Source organism: Plectrocnemia conspersa, unplaced genomic scaffold (assembly GCF_051122295.1).
Source record: "Plectrocnemia conspersa isolate PC_06_02 unplaced genomic scaffold, ASM5112229v1 ptg000008l, whole genome shotgun sequence".
Classification (NCBI taxonomy): domain Eukaryota; kingdom Metazoa; phylum Arthropoda; class Insecta; order Trichoptera; family Polycentropodidae; genus Plectrocnemia; species Plectrocnemia conspersa.
Genome location: NW_028277172.1, coordinates 25033287 through 25050893, shown reverse-complemented (window position 1 = coordinate 25050893; position 17607 = coordinate 25033287). Strand labels below are relative to the sequence as shown.

The following is a 17607-nucleotide window of genomic DNA, read 5'->3' as shown; positions in this document are numbered from 1 at the left end:
TCTGAGAAGTGATAATTGTTTTTGCGCCTTCCTAAAGATAACTATATTTTTAAAACATAGTGTAAAATCGAATTGCATACAAACTATGGAGCAATATGCGAGATGCAAAGTCAGTCTGTACTTCTTCTTTCGTTTATTTTCCTCTGAGAGATGACTTTGCTTAATTTGTATTTGAACTTGACCTAATGAAGGTTTTAAAATTATAATTAGTTAAAGAACTTTTATTAGGTCAAGTTAGGTTTTTTGAACAGAAAATTTCCGTTCCGTAATGTTTTGCTTTTAACGTGAATTTTTTACTTATGAGAAGTGATAATTGTTTTTACGCGCTTCTATTGAGCAAAATTTCAATATATATTGCCCGATACTCTCATATCAGAAGTTCGTAGTTATATCCATAAGGATAGCTATCACATTTTTAAAACATAGAGAAATATCTAAGTGCAGACATTTTATGGAGCAATATGCGGGATTCGGCATCTTCCGTTTATTTTCCCCTGAGAGGTGATTTTGCTCAATTTGTATTTTAGACTTGACTTAGTTATAGTTTTAGAAATTTCATTAGGTTAAGCTGAGTTTGTTTAATTCGTGCAGGTTAGGTTTGAGTTTGAACAGCAAATAAATGTTTCGCAACTGGCAAATTGAGTTTCATAGACATTTTAGATTATATTTTCGCTAATGAAAATATAAATTGTAATCAAAATTGGTATGGTAAGTGTAATATATTAATTAAAAAAAAAATCGGATCGGCGGCAGAGCCGCCTAGCGGTAAGCGTCGCAAGCTCAGCGATGACAGCGGGCGATCGGAGCGTTTGAGAAGTGCCGGTGTCGAAGCGGAGCGACGACGATATCGCCGGTCGCCGGTCGCCTATCGCCCGTTGGCCCTCGAAGCGACCGCCCTTCACGCGGGATGCCCATTCGCGCCCTTCACGCGCTGCCCCTCGCCTGCTTCGTGCTCTTTCCGGCCACATTCCTGCTCACGTGAGACCGCCAATCGATATTTTTCGCACTGTTGTCTGACGCGCGTAAATCGCGTATTGCGCAATTTTCCTAGTTCGTTTTCGTCGCCGCCATGTTTTTTTTATATGTCGATAAAACACGGCGCCCGACGTTTTGGCCTAAATATATACATTTTTTTACATATTAGTCGGCCATATGCAATTTAATTGTTTTCTCCGGAACGCATAATAGCGTTTTGTTTTGTCATCTTTTCGACATCCTCAATTGACGAAAGATGGAACTTTTTACACAATATGACAAAATGGTATTATGCGTTCCGGACTATCAACAATATGAAAACCTTGTCCATAGAAATGTACCGAATCTGACTTCAATATAATTGAGCGATTTTGACCTTCAAATTGAAGTACATTTTTTCATCAACCGACGCGGGTTTATTTATTATAGAGTTGATTTTAGATTGGCTGTAATGCTTTTGACAGGAAAATTAGTTATAATTTTAGTTTGGCATTATGCTTTGGAATTTACAATTCCACTTTTCAATTGTACGAGTCAACAAAATACTTGGTACATATGCTAAAATTAATTTGTCAATGGTTTTCAATCTAATATCAAAAAATATTGAGCAACAAATTTAAAGCATCTTTCAAATTAAATTTATTATATCAATTATGGCGTTGTCATGTCGAAAATAAAAATACCGTGTCATTTTACAATCATCATCAGAGATCAAATAGTTTTTGCGGGTAGATATTAGGGAGGTAAATAAGTTAATTGTAGAAGAACGTCAAAGACATGCATCAGCAGTATCCACACATAAAGCGTTGTTTAGTTCAGTGGTGTCCAACCCAAATGGTTTACTGGACCAAAACCAAAAATAAAAATACACTGTTAGCCGCACATTTATTTAACATTAGATTTACAGAAATCGCCGGGTTTGTGATTTTTTATATTTTTTAAGTTGTCATCTGTTATCTTAATTATCTTTCATTTTGAGAAAAAAGATTCACACATATAAGCTGTAATGTTCGTCGCCAGTTATTTTTAAGTTAGGGAATTTATCATTACAAACATTTCTTATAAAACTTTCATAGGATTACTGGAGGTCTAATAACTATGTGCAGATTTGTTGGAGCTGATTCCACAACAATGTCAAATTATTAATTTGTCACTATTGAATTAATGTAATAATGGAAAATGAATTGTATTTTTTTATTTCAACTCACCTTTTCATCAGTTTGTCAAATTCAATCAATTTAATTTCATTGTGATGTCTGTAAGGAAACATTTTACTCATTTTCAAAACCTTTCTAAGCATTTTCCGCCACTTAACCGTTGAATGTTTAACCAAAAAAGTAAATCGTACTCAGATTACAGTTCTTGAAGATTTTTTTTTATTTATTTATTTATAAGTTCTTTAAGTAATTTTGAATTGAATCATTTCTTGACTTGTCTAATAGAGCCTTGAGTTCTATAACAGCTTTAATGAATTTTGTTTTGTGGCCACTTTTTGCGTAATTTACGTTTTTCTGCTATTTCTTTTGTTAATATTACGGGCTGATTTTCCCTTTTTTAAATTTCTATTAAGACTGGGTGTGGCTTTCTAAGTTGTTTGTTCTATTTCATCATTGCTTTTCAAAGAAATGTTCAATTCGATAATTTGGTCAAAGTTTTCTCTGAACAAATCCAATCAGTTTTAGGATTATATAAGCCTCTATGTGCAGTACCGCCGAGTGTCTCGTGCAATAAATAAATGCAGTATCCAGGTATTTTTAAGTTTTTATTTAAAATGGATTTTGGAGACTAGTAAGACGTATATTTTGTGTTGTTTGAGAAAAAAATTATTTCTCGTGTGTGTTGCAATAGACCGTTGGCGTTCCATATGGCAATATGTAGTAAGACGGTCATTTTGCAACTTTTTGTGCATACATTGGCTTGTTCTCGGTTGACTCTTGTATTTGTGTTAGTTGATTCTATTTGCATTTGTTTTGTTCGAAGTTGTGGATGCTGTTTTTGTTGGAGTTGTATATACCAGACAACCTCGATAATATGCTGGGTGGTTTTCATTGCAATTTGCACTTTTTTCGTCATTAGTTTTGTCTTTCTTTTGACATTCGCTAGTAAAATGCATCCCTGCACACTTTGACACACCTTGGTGATTTATTACAATAATTTTTGGTATCACTGTTTCACCATTTGAAAATGGCTTCATTTTTCACGTAACTGTTGGACAGGTTAAGTGCGAGCAAGCGAGCGAGCATTAGTTAAAACAGTGAACACCCCATTAATAACTCGTTGCAATGAATCATATAGTGTTTACTGTTCTCACCAACGATCGCTCAGGTCTAACCTGTTCAACACCATTGAATATTAAAAATCGATCAAACACCTACTATATAAATCGTGATAATAACCGTTAATAAAATGTCAGAGCTCATATTTATATGATTTATTTTTAAATAATCAAATGACATTTGGTCTAGTTACGAAAAACACCACGGGGAGTGCTAATATCGCACTTAACCACACCATAATATATTAAAAACCGACCCTACACTAGGATGACAATTCACACCAGATTTACCAGTATAGTACTGGTTTTTGGTCATCCGTCCTGGTCGTGAGATGTAACCAGTACACTTTTTTAAGAATTCAAAATCAAGCATTCGTAATATAGCAAAAGTTACTGTTATTTGTTTCATTTTAATAAATCCAATTTCTTGTCATTTTACTGCATTGAATAGAAAACGATCATCGGTTAAAAATATTAACAAAAAGTTTTGTCTGACATTATTTGTAATTACAATATTATGTATTTCCCTTTTCTCGAATTTGTTATAACATTCTTTAGGAAAGTGCTATTTTTTTATAGAACCTGCCCAAGAGAAGTCAATAATTAAACTTTTACGGTTATTAACAAACGTAATTATATAACTACAGACTATTTTATAGACCAAAAATAATGAACATATTTTCGAAACAAGCATCAAAAAAATATTTACTTATAAACATTTAAATTGATTTTTTTTTTTATGTGTTCATGATTTTCTAATGTATGCTAACATTAAAGTATTTAGTAAAATGGTCAGACGTCCTCCTTTTTTTTTATCTCCCGCATCATCTCTAAATCAACAAAACATTTCAAGATCACCATTTTATAGTTTCCACCTTTAATATATTCACAATCTGGTCACTTTATATTTAGAAATATATTATAAAAAAAGTCCTGGTTTTGAATTTTTAAAAAAATGTTCAAAAAATCGTGAAAATACCTGTAATCTGTCATCATATTTATAGTTCTAGATTTTTTTAGCATTCTAAATAAAGACGAATATCGCTGTAGTTAATGATTGATTTATTTTTATATTCATTCATGAATGAAGCATTTTTCATGAATTAGGCAAATTGTTGCCCATTTCACGCATTCGGCAGATAATTTGCCTAATTTATGAATGAATTAACTGGCTTGCATTTTTCATGAATTAAGTAAATTTTTGCCCATTTTACGCAATAAGCGATTTCACCGATTTGGTGTAACATAACACTTAATCTGCGGGCCGATTGCGTGAGAGCGCTATTACATAAAAGCTAGCGATTTTAACGCTTATAAAATTTTAATACTGTTTTGCTAAAATATTTCTAACACATTCAATTTACATCTGATTATATTATTATATTTTTATTTTTTAAGCACTTGATTTTAATGAAAAAAATATGAGAACATAAATATGGTTTTTAATATTATAATTTACCAATGAATGGTACTTCTTAAAACAGTTACCTCTGTGGAGGGGAACGACACAGATGTATTTTAAATTCATTACGTTTTTGTGTGACAGAAAATGATTCGTTTATACAAAAAATCTAACATTTATAGATTATCTTATTAAAATTTTAAAATAATATTTATGCATAAAAAAAATTCAAGGACCATTGTGTCATGATGAACTTTCAGTTTTTAGCTTTATATTAAATATATGTAGACCATGGTTATTTCATATTTATGTTCAAGTAAATTATTAAATGCTTAAAGTATCGTTTTTTTTTAATTTAGTAATATATAACAATCCAGAAATAATTATAAGCTACCACTAATTAGCTAAACTAACTGACTTCCAATTTTTCAGGTACATTTGGGCCGTTCTGTTGGAGCATGTAGAGCCTGACTTTCCGTACATCAGCGATGCGGCAACGTATTCGCCCGAGAGTTGCGTCTTCGGACAGTTTATAAATATCGGATGTGTCCTACGTACGTATCAGTAAACAATATATAGTTCATACACACGTTAGTCGCTTGTATCGGGTACGATTTCGTTCGAAATGTCTCCGAGAAGGGACAGAATGAGAGGACACAAGAGAGATCAGGGTTATTACGGTCGAGGCGAGAACGGATCGGATAACAGGCAGCCGCCGCCGCACAGCGCCAACGAGGTGTGGACCGAGCACGTGAGCTCGTCCGGTAAGAAGTACTACTACAACAATCTATGTGGAATATCGCAATGGGACAAACCAAGCGATTGGATCGATCCGCCGCCGAGAAGACATTATTCAGGCGGCAATCGCGACAGAGACGACGAATCCGAACATTCGCACAGGCGATACAGGGACAATCACAATTACTATTCGGAGAGTTCGTACAGAGATCAGCATAACGATATGCGTAGTTCTAGGAATCAACATTATAATTATAACGACGTTCACGGATCACACGAGATTGACACGTCATCGGGTGGAAGTACGCCTGTGCAAGATGTAAGATTGAGGCCTAATCAGGACAATCAACCGCCGTTGACGATGGCGAGCGCGTTGCCTAGGAATCTGTCGCACCAATCTTCAGCTGCGATCTCGCATCAAATGTCGACAGTGAACAGCTACATGCCTAATGATAACGTAAACCGGCACACGTCTCTGAACGTGCTGCTCAAATCTAAAATGGACGGTATTCAAAACGTAGGAACGTACGGGAACTTCAGCGGTTCCGAAGCGCCAATGCTCACCCCGTCTCTGTCGAAATATGTATCCAACGATCTCGTCAAGCACGTGTCCAATTGGCCGGCGGACGTTTTGGAGCGGCAGGCTCAAAAGTACTCGGATGAGAGTTACATTCTCGGCAATTTGCAGTGCATGAGGGTTTGCAGCGATTTGAAATGCGCCAGAGCTCTAGTGAGGCACATGGAGATCAAGGCTACTCTGCAGGATCAGAAGTTGGAGTATATCCGACAGTTGATAGACAAAATCAAAGACATTAAACCTAAAAATGCAATCATGTCCGATGAGACATAAACGTGTCCGGTGCGAGTCAATTGTTTGTGTAATTTATGATTAAGTATTTTGTAACGTAAGAAGATTGTAAATATATTTTGTAATTACGGTGCGAAAGGAGTTGGAGAAGTCAAAATCTTATTTGTTTTGAGTTTATTAATTCGAAATTCCTATTTTATTCGATCTGTTGAATTCATCTCATTTATTATTTAATTTTATTTTTAAAATCTATCTCAAAAAATAAATTTAGAGATTGTTTACGTATGTGTATAGATTTACGTCTGTTACTATTTCAAATCATGCCAAATATATACATGTATATTTATAAAACGAATGTAAATAGTCTCGCTGTATATCAATTTTTATTTTCACCGTAAGGGATCAATGTTGTTCATCTACTAGATCGAATATAGTCATAGAAACTTTGTAATTATCAGAATAATTCCAGTCACCGGTCATTTTATCGCTAATGATCTTTTTGTTCTCCGTACTTTTTTTGTCAAATTTGTAAATATACGTATATATTGAATTTAATGATTATGATGTTGTGTGTATATTGAAAATTATTTCTCTAATACATCATTCAATTACATTGCAATTTTTTTTTAATTTTCGCCCTTCATAAGAAATACATAGTTGGAACAAATCACAGATCAAAGAATAGCAGAAATTGTAATCTCACCGGATACCGTACTGTGTTTTAGTTGGCATCACGATGTACATACGGCACCAACAAGTATTAGAATTACGATGCACCTATCCATTGCCGTCTTCGGTTAAGAGATTGAACGACATGTCGATTTGGTTCGGGACGTTTTCGTGCCTGGGGCTGAGCATGGTTGCTAATTTTCAGGTAAATAAGTCAATCTAACAATGGTAAGTAGATACATAGCGAAGCGCTTTTAAAACTAAATAAAAAACAGAGGCTAATCAAGTTATATAAAATTAAAATAGACATTGAAACGTCTTAATGATTTGTTGTTAATTTTAGGAGACAAACGTTAAATATGTACACTACACCGGGGCCTTCATGTGCTTTGGGTTCGGTACGGTTTACTTCTGGATTCAGGTTTGTCTTCCTATTATAACTTCATGCTATCATCATCATACAAATATCACAGAAGGAAGACTCATTAAAAAATCGACTTAGATAAAGAGATTTAAACTTCACACCGTAATGAATCTATAATACAATTTCAGGCTTTGGTGTCGCACGCTCTACACCCGGTATTAAATAACTTGAACGTGGTATATCTTCGAATAGCGCTCTCGGCAATATGCACAGTGTTTTTCGTAATACTGCTCATAACTGGGATTATATCGCACGTTTACTATCACGGTAATTAACCATTCTCTAGTATGGCTGCACGAGTACAAACCGAATACATATTTATTGTAATTTTAGGAAAGAATCCAAGAAAATGGTATCCGAATGACGGTGGATGGCACTATCACGTAGCGTCGACCGCTTCAGAGTGGGTTGTGGCGATTTCGTTCTGTTTTTACATATTGTCCTTCACGGAAGACTTCAGGAACCTTGGGATGGATCATCCGAAGGTTTGTGTATTATTTTATTGTTATATGAAGACACCGTTGGTAAAACATTGATATAAGTGTGAGTCGAACGACAATGCATCTTACAAAACTGAAACCACAGAACATTATGATTTGATCGAGAAGAGTGCTACATAACTTGTTGCATAAAGATGATGATGATCAAGAGTACTATTACTTGCTTATTTTTAAAATACTTGCGATATTTATTTGCTGTGGTCTTTTGTCTTTCTCCAAGATCTCAATGAATGATTTCTTCAGAATCTTATAATGAAATCATTGCTTTGGGTGGATTTTCTTTGTATTAAGGGCAATGAATCTATCTCATCTTTAACCATAAATTGATGTAAAGTATCTTTGGAAGTCTCAGCTTAAATATTTCTTTTAGTATTAAAGCAAACATCTAAATTTATTCAGTTAAATCTTGCATTTATCAGATTCTTGTGCATTAATTGCGTCTCTTGTTCACCATTGACTAAAAAGAAACATATTCACATAAAACTTCATTCACATACATATTTATTCTTCACCAGATATTTAACCCTTTGAGTAGTGAGTTATTTTTTAGCATATACAGTAGACCCCACAATAACATGGTAAATTGGGGACGTGCTATTTGGGTACCCGTTACTTTATGAGTGGGCGGGTCAAAGGAAGGATATCTCATCACACGCGCCTTATTCGTATGTACGTATTGCAAAAATTTGTTTGAGTGTTTTCTAGTCCCCTAACTACACAGACTCAAACAGCACGTTCCCAATTTACCGTGTTATTAGGGTGTCTACTGTACATACATAATGAGAGTTATTTTAAATTTATTAATTTTTTTCGAATATTATCTTTTAATTTATGATATCATACTATATTTATTTATGAAGCACTTCCCACTTTTATCAAGTTATGATTTTTGAAGTAAAGTATGCTTTATTGTTGAAATAAATTCAGTGGTTCTCAATATTTGTATGTATAATATTTATTTTATTTACATTCAATTTTTATCAACTTATAATTATTTTATTTACGTCTCACATTTATCATTATTTTTATTTATTGTATTATATTATATATATTGATTAAAGAAATTCAGTTATTCTCAACATTTCATTATAAGCTTTTTTATCACTTTTATTAATTTTTTTTCACATATATCATCATTTTTATTTATTGTGTAATATTTATTTACAATATTGTATTTATTAATGAAGCAAATTCAGTGTCTCTTAACATTTTATTGTAAGTTTTTATTTACGTTCCACTTTTATCAACTTATGATTATTTTATTTTCTTCACATTTATCATTATTTTTATGTATTTTTGTTTGCGTTTTACTTTTGTCAACTTATGATTATTTTATTTACAGTAAACCCCCCAATAACACGGTCAATTGGGAATGTGTAGTTAGGGGACTAAAAAATACTCATTCATTTTTTTTGCAATACGTACGTACGAATCAGGCGTATGGTGAGATACCCTCCCTTTGGCTCGCTCACACATAAAGTAATGAGCACCCAAATGGCACGTCCCCAATTTACCGTGTTATTGGAGGTCACTGATTTTGCTTTATTGATAAAATAATTTTAGCAGTTCTCAACATTTGTATGCAAGTTTTTTATTTACGTTCCACTTTTATTAACTTATGATTATTTATTTTCGTCGCACGTTTATCATTATTTTTATTTATTAACAATATTATATTATATTTATTGATGGAAGCAAATTCAGTAGTTCTCAACATTTTATTATAGGCTTTTTTTTATTTACATCTCACTTTTATCAACTTATGATTATTTTATTCACGCGTATATTAGAGTAAATGTTGGTTTATTGATGAAGTAATTTAGTGGTTCTCAATATTTTATTCTAAGTTTTTTTATGTGGATAATGTATTGAAATATAAAAATCAACAATAAAGTATAGTAAAGAGTGTCTAAAACACATTCTAAAATGTATGTGTGCTTTAAACCAATTTGTCACGAGTAAAACATAAATTGAAACGCGGAATACATGTTGCTTGCTTTAGTTATGCATCCGAGTCATCTCAATAATATGATAATAACAAATCGTCCGTATTGAAAACCTTATAAAGATAATATTACGTAAAAATATTATTATTTTATAATATTGCTCAAAAATATTGACAAAATCGATATGCTTTTTTCATATATATTTTCGTAATTATTTTTAAAATATTGAACACATCCATTTTGGGTCTAGAATCTTCAAAAAACATCTGTGATTCTGATGGTATCAATTCCAAGAAATACATAAAAAGGATTTAGGTTGTGAACGTAATACCCCCGATGTACGTATAATAGACCACCCCCTCCAAGAACACGGTAAATTGGGGACGTGCTATTTGGGTGCCAGTTACTCTGTGTGAGCGAGCCAAAGGGAGGATATCTCACCACATACGTATTGCAAAAAAAAGTATGAGTATTTTCTAATCCCCCAACTACTCACCCAAGTTACCGTGTTATCGGGGGGTCTATTATTCGTATTTTTCTCATACAAAACGAACGAAACGTTTTTTTTTTCTTTGATTATTATATAATATTTCTACATTATCCACATAAAAAACTTACAATGAAATGTTGAGAACCACTAAATTTACTTCATCAACAAATCAAAATTTACTCATATATAAGTAAATAAGATAATTATAAGTTGATAAAAGTGAGAGGTAAATAAAAAAAGCTTATAATAAAATGTTGAGAACCACTGGATTTGCTTCATCAATAAATATAATGTTGTAAATAAAAATAATGATAAATGTGAGACGTAAATAAATAATATTTTTATGATAATCAAATTTACAAACGTAAAATGGTTGCGGACGCATATGAACGGCGATACTCTGGATCCATTGAGTGTCGCCGCATATGTGCAGCTATACTGCCCGAAAATAAATGTAAACTATGAAACAAACCAATAATTCAATATATGGAGCAATAAAATTGATGTCTAAAATGTTATCGTTAGCGACTTATCACTACAATGAACCTTGTTTTTTTATGTTAATATGTTCATGTTTTGGCCTTTTATATATTGTTTTAAATAATATTTATTTTCAGGTGTGCCTTTTGCAAGAGACAGTATTGATTGTTCCGAATAACCAAGTCGACAACGAAGCCTCCGGCATCGACCCCGAGGAAGTGATGGTGGTCGCCAAATGATTACAGGACGCCATCTCTAAGACGCAGAAGCTGATTAAGAGACTCGTAGAACACAGAAGAGCGAATCCCGTATTTATCAACAACATGGCCGACATTCAAGAAAAACGAAACAATAAAAAGCACAATAAAACTAACTACGGGAGCTTTGACGACAGTTATGCGAACACATTTGACAATTTAATAAACCGAGAATCTTCAATGAAGAGATCAAACAGCTTCAATTCGTTTCTAGAGAGCGTCACACTTTCGACGTCTAAAGAGTATTCCGGATTTGTATCCACCAATAAGAATAACATATTAAGCGATTCGATTCCAAACACGAGTCAATCCCCGTACGTGACCTCGCCTCTATCGGGCAGTTTCGACAAGATCAACCTTAGTTCGCCTCTGTATAGTAATATAATCGAATGCACCGATGCCTTAGAATCGATCGACCCTAAAACATTGTGCTTGGACACGTTTGGTTATCAGGGTTATAGTGCAAGTTTAAATTCGTCTCAAGATAACAACATAGAGATGGAGCCGGATGTTGTGATATACGATAGTGGCGAGTGTGATAAATTCAATAACGACGACGTGCAGCAATGCGTTAAGATAGAGAAGGCTTTCGCGGTGAACAATAATGTGGCCACGAGGCAGAACAATAAAGCGATAGCGATCGCAAACCAAAGCAACAAACTCATCAGTCTATCGCTGTCTATAATGTTGGCCGCTTTACTACAGGTCGTGAGGTGCTTGACGGTAATGTTAGACGATACTTTGAGTTGTCTCAAACAAGACATGTTCTGATCTTTATAATTGCACACGTTAACATAAGTTCACAAGTAACTTAGCGTTTAAGAAATCATATTTTTTATCTATTGACGTATTAAACATCATACCTCATACATGATTTTTAAAATCTTAATATTGTTACATAAATTTAGAGATAAAAATTGTAATTTATGGCATTTAAAAAGATCGGTAAATACGAGGGTGCGGCAAATGAAAATTTAAATATTTTGTTTGGTATTTTTTTTAAAGCCACCCGTCGGTCACTAACTCATCAAATTATATGCCACACTGCTCTTAATTTACAGGACAATAGAACGGTTTTTTGAGTATTTAATGTTTTATTTTGATTCACTCTTTTAAATTTTGTCTTTAAAGATATAATCATTGATTTAATCCTGCCGTCGTGGTGTTCATGAATTATCTTCATCTCGAAATATAACCAAACATATTTTTGGAAGTAATTATCTTACTAGAATCACCCAACAATTATTGAAAATATAAATCATAAATTATTTGCATTCTAGATTAAATCGGTCTTCCGTCAGATTCTCAAGCCTTGTTAACTATAACTTTGTACTAGGTCAGCGTTTCTAGTCTGAGTATTTGTGATATTGTATTGCGATAGAGCGTATTTTTTACATTTTATCACAATATCGAATGATAGTCATTTGATGAAAAGATCTGTTTAGATGGATATGATCGAATTAGAGCTTTCATTATTATATACGTACATATACTATATTTTGCTTAATCAATCTCATTAGAGGTATAACGATGTCTTATTCTAAATATTTTTTAGACATAAGTCAAGGTTTTGAAAGTGTGCTACCTGCTATGTATTATATTTATTATATTGACCTTTCAGAGTCTGATTATATTTTTGTGTAGTTTTAAATACTTAATAAGATAATTTATATTTTAATACAAATGTATGTTCAGACTCTTAAATGTTAAGATACATTACATATTTTTATTATTTATAATAAAAATGTCTTCCTATAAATCACAACAGCATTAATGAATACCAATAGTTATTGTTAGCTCATTCCACAATGTTATTGAAATTATAATATTTTACTTTGTTGTGACTGAATATATTAGTTTACGTGAATACAATTTAAAATATGAGTGCAGATAAACAATGAGTGCAGATAAACACAAAAAATAGCATCGTTTGATTCGCACTGACTATTTAGATTGTATCTTAACTATATTATGGTATACGATTATCACGAAGCATCTTCGATCGCTCTCGTGATAATCTTATACTTACAATAACACTTTTTAGAAAATAAAAAAATAATTTTACATCACACTTGATTTATTTTTATGACCAATCATTATCATCCTTCGGCGGCCCATAGTTTAAAAGTTCTATCATAGGAACAAGTAGCGATATATTTATCGTCTGGCGATATATCCAATCCCATGACTTTGCTATCGTGTCCTTCCAACGTCCTGAGGGGTTGCCATGTAATATTTCCCCATAATTTGACGGTGTTATCGTAACTGGTCGTGACTAAATAATGTCCGCTTGTTTGCTGATATCTTATACCTTAAAATAAATCGTTATGTATACTCTAGTTAATCTAAGAACGTATTATCAATGTATACATACCACTTAATAGACTCGTATGGGCTGGAATGGTGTATAAACAGGACCGCCGCCTCAAATCCCAAATCCTAGCCGAATTATCTCCGCTAGCCGTCGCCAGTTGATAACCAGACGGAGACCATGCTACGTCATAAATACTATTCTGATGGCCTTCCATTAACATTATGCAGCGACCCGTACGTAGATCCCACACTCTACCAAAAGTGTCTAATCCTCTAAAATCAACATTTACATATTAATAAGTTAGTTACGTTGTACGATCATCATAATCGAGGTTGAATATTTAAATACCCAGTAGCGGCTACGGAACCGTCGCTTTGAAATGCGATACAATGCGGAGATTTCGCATGCCCTTCTTGATGTAGAACCTCCCGTTTCACTTCAAGATCCCATAATCTCCAGGAACCGTCTCGAACACATGATCCTAAGTAACGACCAGACGGATGGAAAGCGACTCGAGATACCCTGGACGGTGCATGGCCAGGGAGTTCTCCGATCGGTTCTTCGCTGAAATTAAATATAGTCAATAAAAGCAGAATTTATGATTTAGTTTAAATAGTATTTTATTATAAAAAAAATATGTACCTTGCTAAATTCCATAGTAGAACACTTCCATCATAACCGCAAGATGCTAAAGAGCAAATTTTAGCTTCCTCTTCAATTGGAGCGTTGCGATTCTTAAAATGTGGAGGCAATTTCGCTTGCGGTCTAAAAACGATCGATCCGACTTGACACGTGTGTCCTCTCAGTGAGTGGAATGCTTCGCAACTGGGTGCTGACCAAATATTGCAAAGACCGGACCATGAGGCAGTGGCCAACATTTGCGAGTCAGAGCTGAAGCTGCAATAAGTCAACGGGCGAGCTCCGCCGACTTGACTCGCCACCACTGCAGTCGATCCTAGGCGTCTCTGTAATTCTTGACGGACTGCCGCTCGAGCGGTGGCTTTAACAGACGTTTCTTCTTCGTGAGCTCTTTTGAGCCGTTCTTTCGCATTCGGCAGAGAATACTGCGCTATCCAAATGCGTGCGTTTCGCAATTCCATAGAGCCTTCGTGATACCAAGTGCCTTCTTGCCCTCGTTCTTGTTGTAATCTGGCTTCTTCTTCTTCCATACGTTTGTGAATAGCATCTTCGCCTAGGCTGTAATAAATATATGTATTTATAATCTGTCTATACATAAACAATTAGTAAATTTTTTTGATTATGATATTGGCATGTAAAGAAAATTATTACAAAATATAATTTATTTTATATATTACTAATCTATATGACTATACTTATTTACTATTTTACATTTATTATTTGTCATGTCCGTCAGGTATGTCAGATGATCTAAATCGTTTAAGTCGTCTGGTGTCGTCATATCTAGTCAAGTATAATAGTTCGATTGCCATTTTGTTTGGGTGGAGTTTTAGTCTGTCTCTGTATGTCCTGTATTTGTTTGTTATTTCATCTTTTATGAATTCTATGTTAAGGTCGTTATGTATTACGTCATTAGGAACATACCAGGGAGCGTCGACTATCATTCATAGAACTTTGTTTTGGAATCTCTGGATGATGGCGATGGTGGAAGCACAGGCACTACCCCAAAGTTGAATCCCGTATGTGCATAATGGTTTGATAATTAACTTGTACATTAGTAACTTGTTTTTCAGTGTCTAGGTTTGTAATGTTGAATATTGTTTTTAATTATTACTGCTGTGCCGTTCCATATGCAGTTTCGTCTGGGTGTCTCGTGGAATAAATGCAGTATCCAGGTGTTATGAAGTAAGTTTTATCCGTGAAATGAGTTTCGGAGACTAGCAATACGTCTATTTTGTGTTGTTCGAGATTTTTTTATTATTTCTTGTGTGTTGCGATATACCGTTGACGTTACATATGGCAAGCACTGTTAGTAGATTGAGTATAGTACTCATTTGTTGCATCAACTCTTTCTTCACTTTTTTGTTTCGGATAAGTCATTATTTTCTTCTCAAATTTCGGTCGGTTGCTTAGTGTCATTTTGTGGATCATAATATGTAATATATTTTATACAACTAATTATTTTGCTGGATTTTAAAAGAGCATGTGAAACATAGACAGAACAAGATTGTTTAACCACTTCCAGGTCACAGTACATTTTTTAAAATTATTCAAAAATATTTTGCACGGACACACCCTTTCCTATGCAGTGGTATAAAAATATGCAGATGTTGTAAAGCACTTTATAAAAATATTCGTACAAATTTAAATATTCATACAAATTTAATTTTTAACAAAATCTTGAAAAATTTGCTAATTTTTGAGATGAGAATTCACAAAATACAAATTTCTGAGTTAACTCGAGCATGACCGAAAAGTGGTTAAAGATGTTAAATGGTTTGAAGACTATTTGATTTATTGAAAACAAAATGAATATACAAATTTAAGTATTCCATGGAGTACCACAAGGATTTATGTTAGGTATATAATTGTTTGTTTTATATATAAATGATATTATGAATATAGTAAGAAGTATAAATTTGATCTATTTACGGATTACACAGATATAAACCGTAGATATATGTATATAAAAATAAGGTAACCAGACGTCCTCCCTAAACAAAATATTACAAAAAAAAAATTTTCAGAGATGGACTTTGAACAAAATGTTTGAAATGACCATTTTTTACAAAAATTTCCATGATGTTTATTTTATTTTTTAGATCCCATTACAATTTGTTCTTTGGCGAAATGGCATTTTCACTTGTAGTGTCTTTCATTGATATTTTGAAAATCTCGTCACCTTATCCAATCGGTCATCGGCAATATAATTAAAATGTAAAAGCAAACTTACAAACTGAGTAGATCGCGTAGTCTCGCGCGTCTCTCCGCAGGCCCTTCTCCAAACAAACAAACAGGTTCACCGAGCTGTCTCAAACTGCGTCTGACTTCCGAATCGTCCGTCGAAACGTTGATCTGCCTGGCTTTCCTGCGACGTTCAAACTCTTCGAGAAGAGCCTGCTTATCCTTAGACATTTCATCTTCCAGCTCCATGTATTCTTAAATAATAAAAGCCGGTTAATATAGAATAAACATAAAACGACACAATTATATTATATTACCATTGGATATGTGTATTTGGCCGAGCTCTTTGTTGGAACTTCCATCTCCAGTATCTCTCATCAAAGCCGAGGCCAAAGCGGCGAGCCGAGCTCTCTCTTGTTCTTCTCGAGTTCCTTCATTAGCGCTAGCGATGTTTATCGTGCTCTCGAGAGATTCTAGCTTTTTCGTCAACAAAAGGTCTTCGTCGTCCGACATTTTGAGTTATTGCAAAGCTGAGGACAAATGCAAATGTAAATTATTCATCGCGACATTGTAAACGTATTGATAAATATTGTAAATTGTTTCATTCGGCACCTTACGATTTGACAGATAAGTTAGGTTATGTGTTGATTTTAAACGTAAAGCCAAGCATACATCAAAATGTTGCCACTAGAAAAAAAATGTACTATTATCAACATACGTTACACTCGCAGAATAGAGAATACATATAACGACCGTTGCGTACAAATACGCATATAAAAATTAAATTAAAAAGTGTGCGTCGTAAAGAATTTTCTGGCAGGACCGTACTCGTATCCATCATACATTAACGTTTTTTTAAATAAAATCGTTATCCTTATCTTTTCTATAGAATTCCATTATAAATAGTTTTCTCTTAAAAGCGAAAGTGTTTTGATACTAGATAAAAAATATAAAATTAACTCACAAAACTATACATTATTAGTGAAGTATAAATACTATAAAATTGCTTACATTTTTTTATGACTTTGAAGGAGCAGACGTTCTGAAACAATTTAACCCTTTAAACCAGGGCTGTGGAGTCGTTAAAAAAAAAACACGACTCCGACTCCGACTCCGATTCCGATATTTACCAACAACACGACTCCACTCCGACTCCGACTCAAAAAAGTTTAATTTTATCAGGTATTTTTGGTGTTTTTCTACACGTTTAATATTCATACGCTATACACATTAATTATTACGCAATTAAAAATTCATAAATTTCATAATTTAAGAAAATACTCGGAGTCGCTCATTTTTCACGACTCCGACTCCAACTCCGGCCAAAACACCACGACTCCATGATCCAACTCCGACTCCGACTCCGACTCCACAGCCCTGCTTTAAACGCCAGTGACAACTTACTAGGTCATCTGTTATTTCTCTTTATTGCTCAGTATCTTTTTCTTAAAATAAATATAAAATACTAGGTTTACTTATAAATTATGCTAGTACAATAATTACGAA

The 17607-nt window shown here is 33.7% G+C and overlaps 2 protein-coding genes across 6 annotated transcripts; one reads left to right on the top strand and one right to left on the bottom strand.

The window, feature by feature from the left end:
- The first annotated feature begins 767 nt into the window (after nt 1–767).
- LOC148233536 (DNA damage-regulated autophagy modulator protein 2) lies at nt 768–13035 on the top strand. Of its 4 annotated transcripts, none has more exons than XM_088191102.1 (7): nt 768–978; nt 5085–5206; nt 6924–7072; nt 7211–7288; nt 7420–7558; nt 7625–7776; nt 10845–13035. In XM_088191102.1, the coding sequence occupies exons 1-7, from the start codon at nt 908–910 to the stop codon at nt 10944–10946; spliced, it is 813 nt and encodes a 270-aa protein (XP_088047228.1). In that variant the 5' UTR covers nt 768–907; the 3' UTR covers nt 10947–13035. The 4 variants fall into 4 exon arrangements, with proteins under 4 accessions (XP_088047228.1, XP_088047226.1, XP_088047227.1 ...); XM_088191103.1 differs by lacking the exon at nt 768–978 and adding an exon at nt 2726–3753 and having other exon boundaries at nt 4163–5206; XM_088191100.1 differs by lacking the exons at nt 6924–7072; nt 7211–7288; nt 7420–7558; nt 7625–7776; nt 10845–13035 and having other exon boundaries at nt 5085–6817.
- On the bottom strand, nt 13024–16790 carry U4-U6-60K (U4-U6 small nuclear riboprotein factor 60K). 2 transcript variants are annotated; one of them, XM_088191098.1, is made up of 7 exons: nt 16714–16790; nt 16419–16631; nt 16151–16355; nt 13921–14475; nt 13627–13842; nt 13339–13550; nt 13024–13275 (listed from the first exon to the last, which is right to left on the bottom strand). In XM_088191098.1, the coding sequence occupies exons 2-7, from the start codon at nt 16612–16614 to the stop codon at nt 13064–13066; spliced, it is 1596 nt and encodes a 531-aa protein (XP_088047224.1). In that variant the 5' UTR covers nt 16615–16631; nt 16714–16790; the 3' UTR covers nt 13024–13063. The 2 variants fall into 2 exon arrangements, with proteins under 2 accessions (XP_088047224.1, XP_088047225.1); XM_088191099.1 differs by having other exon boundaries at nt 16719–16790.
- Between the last annotated feature and the right edge of the window lie 817 nt (nt 16791–17607).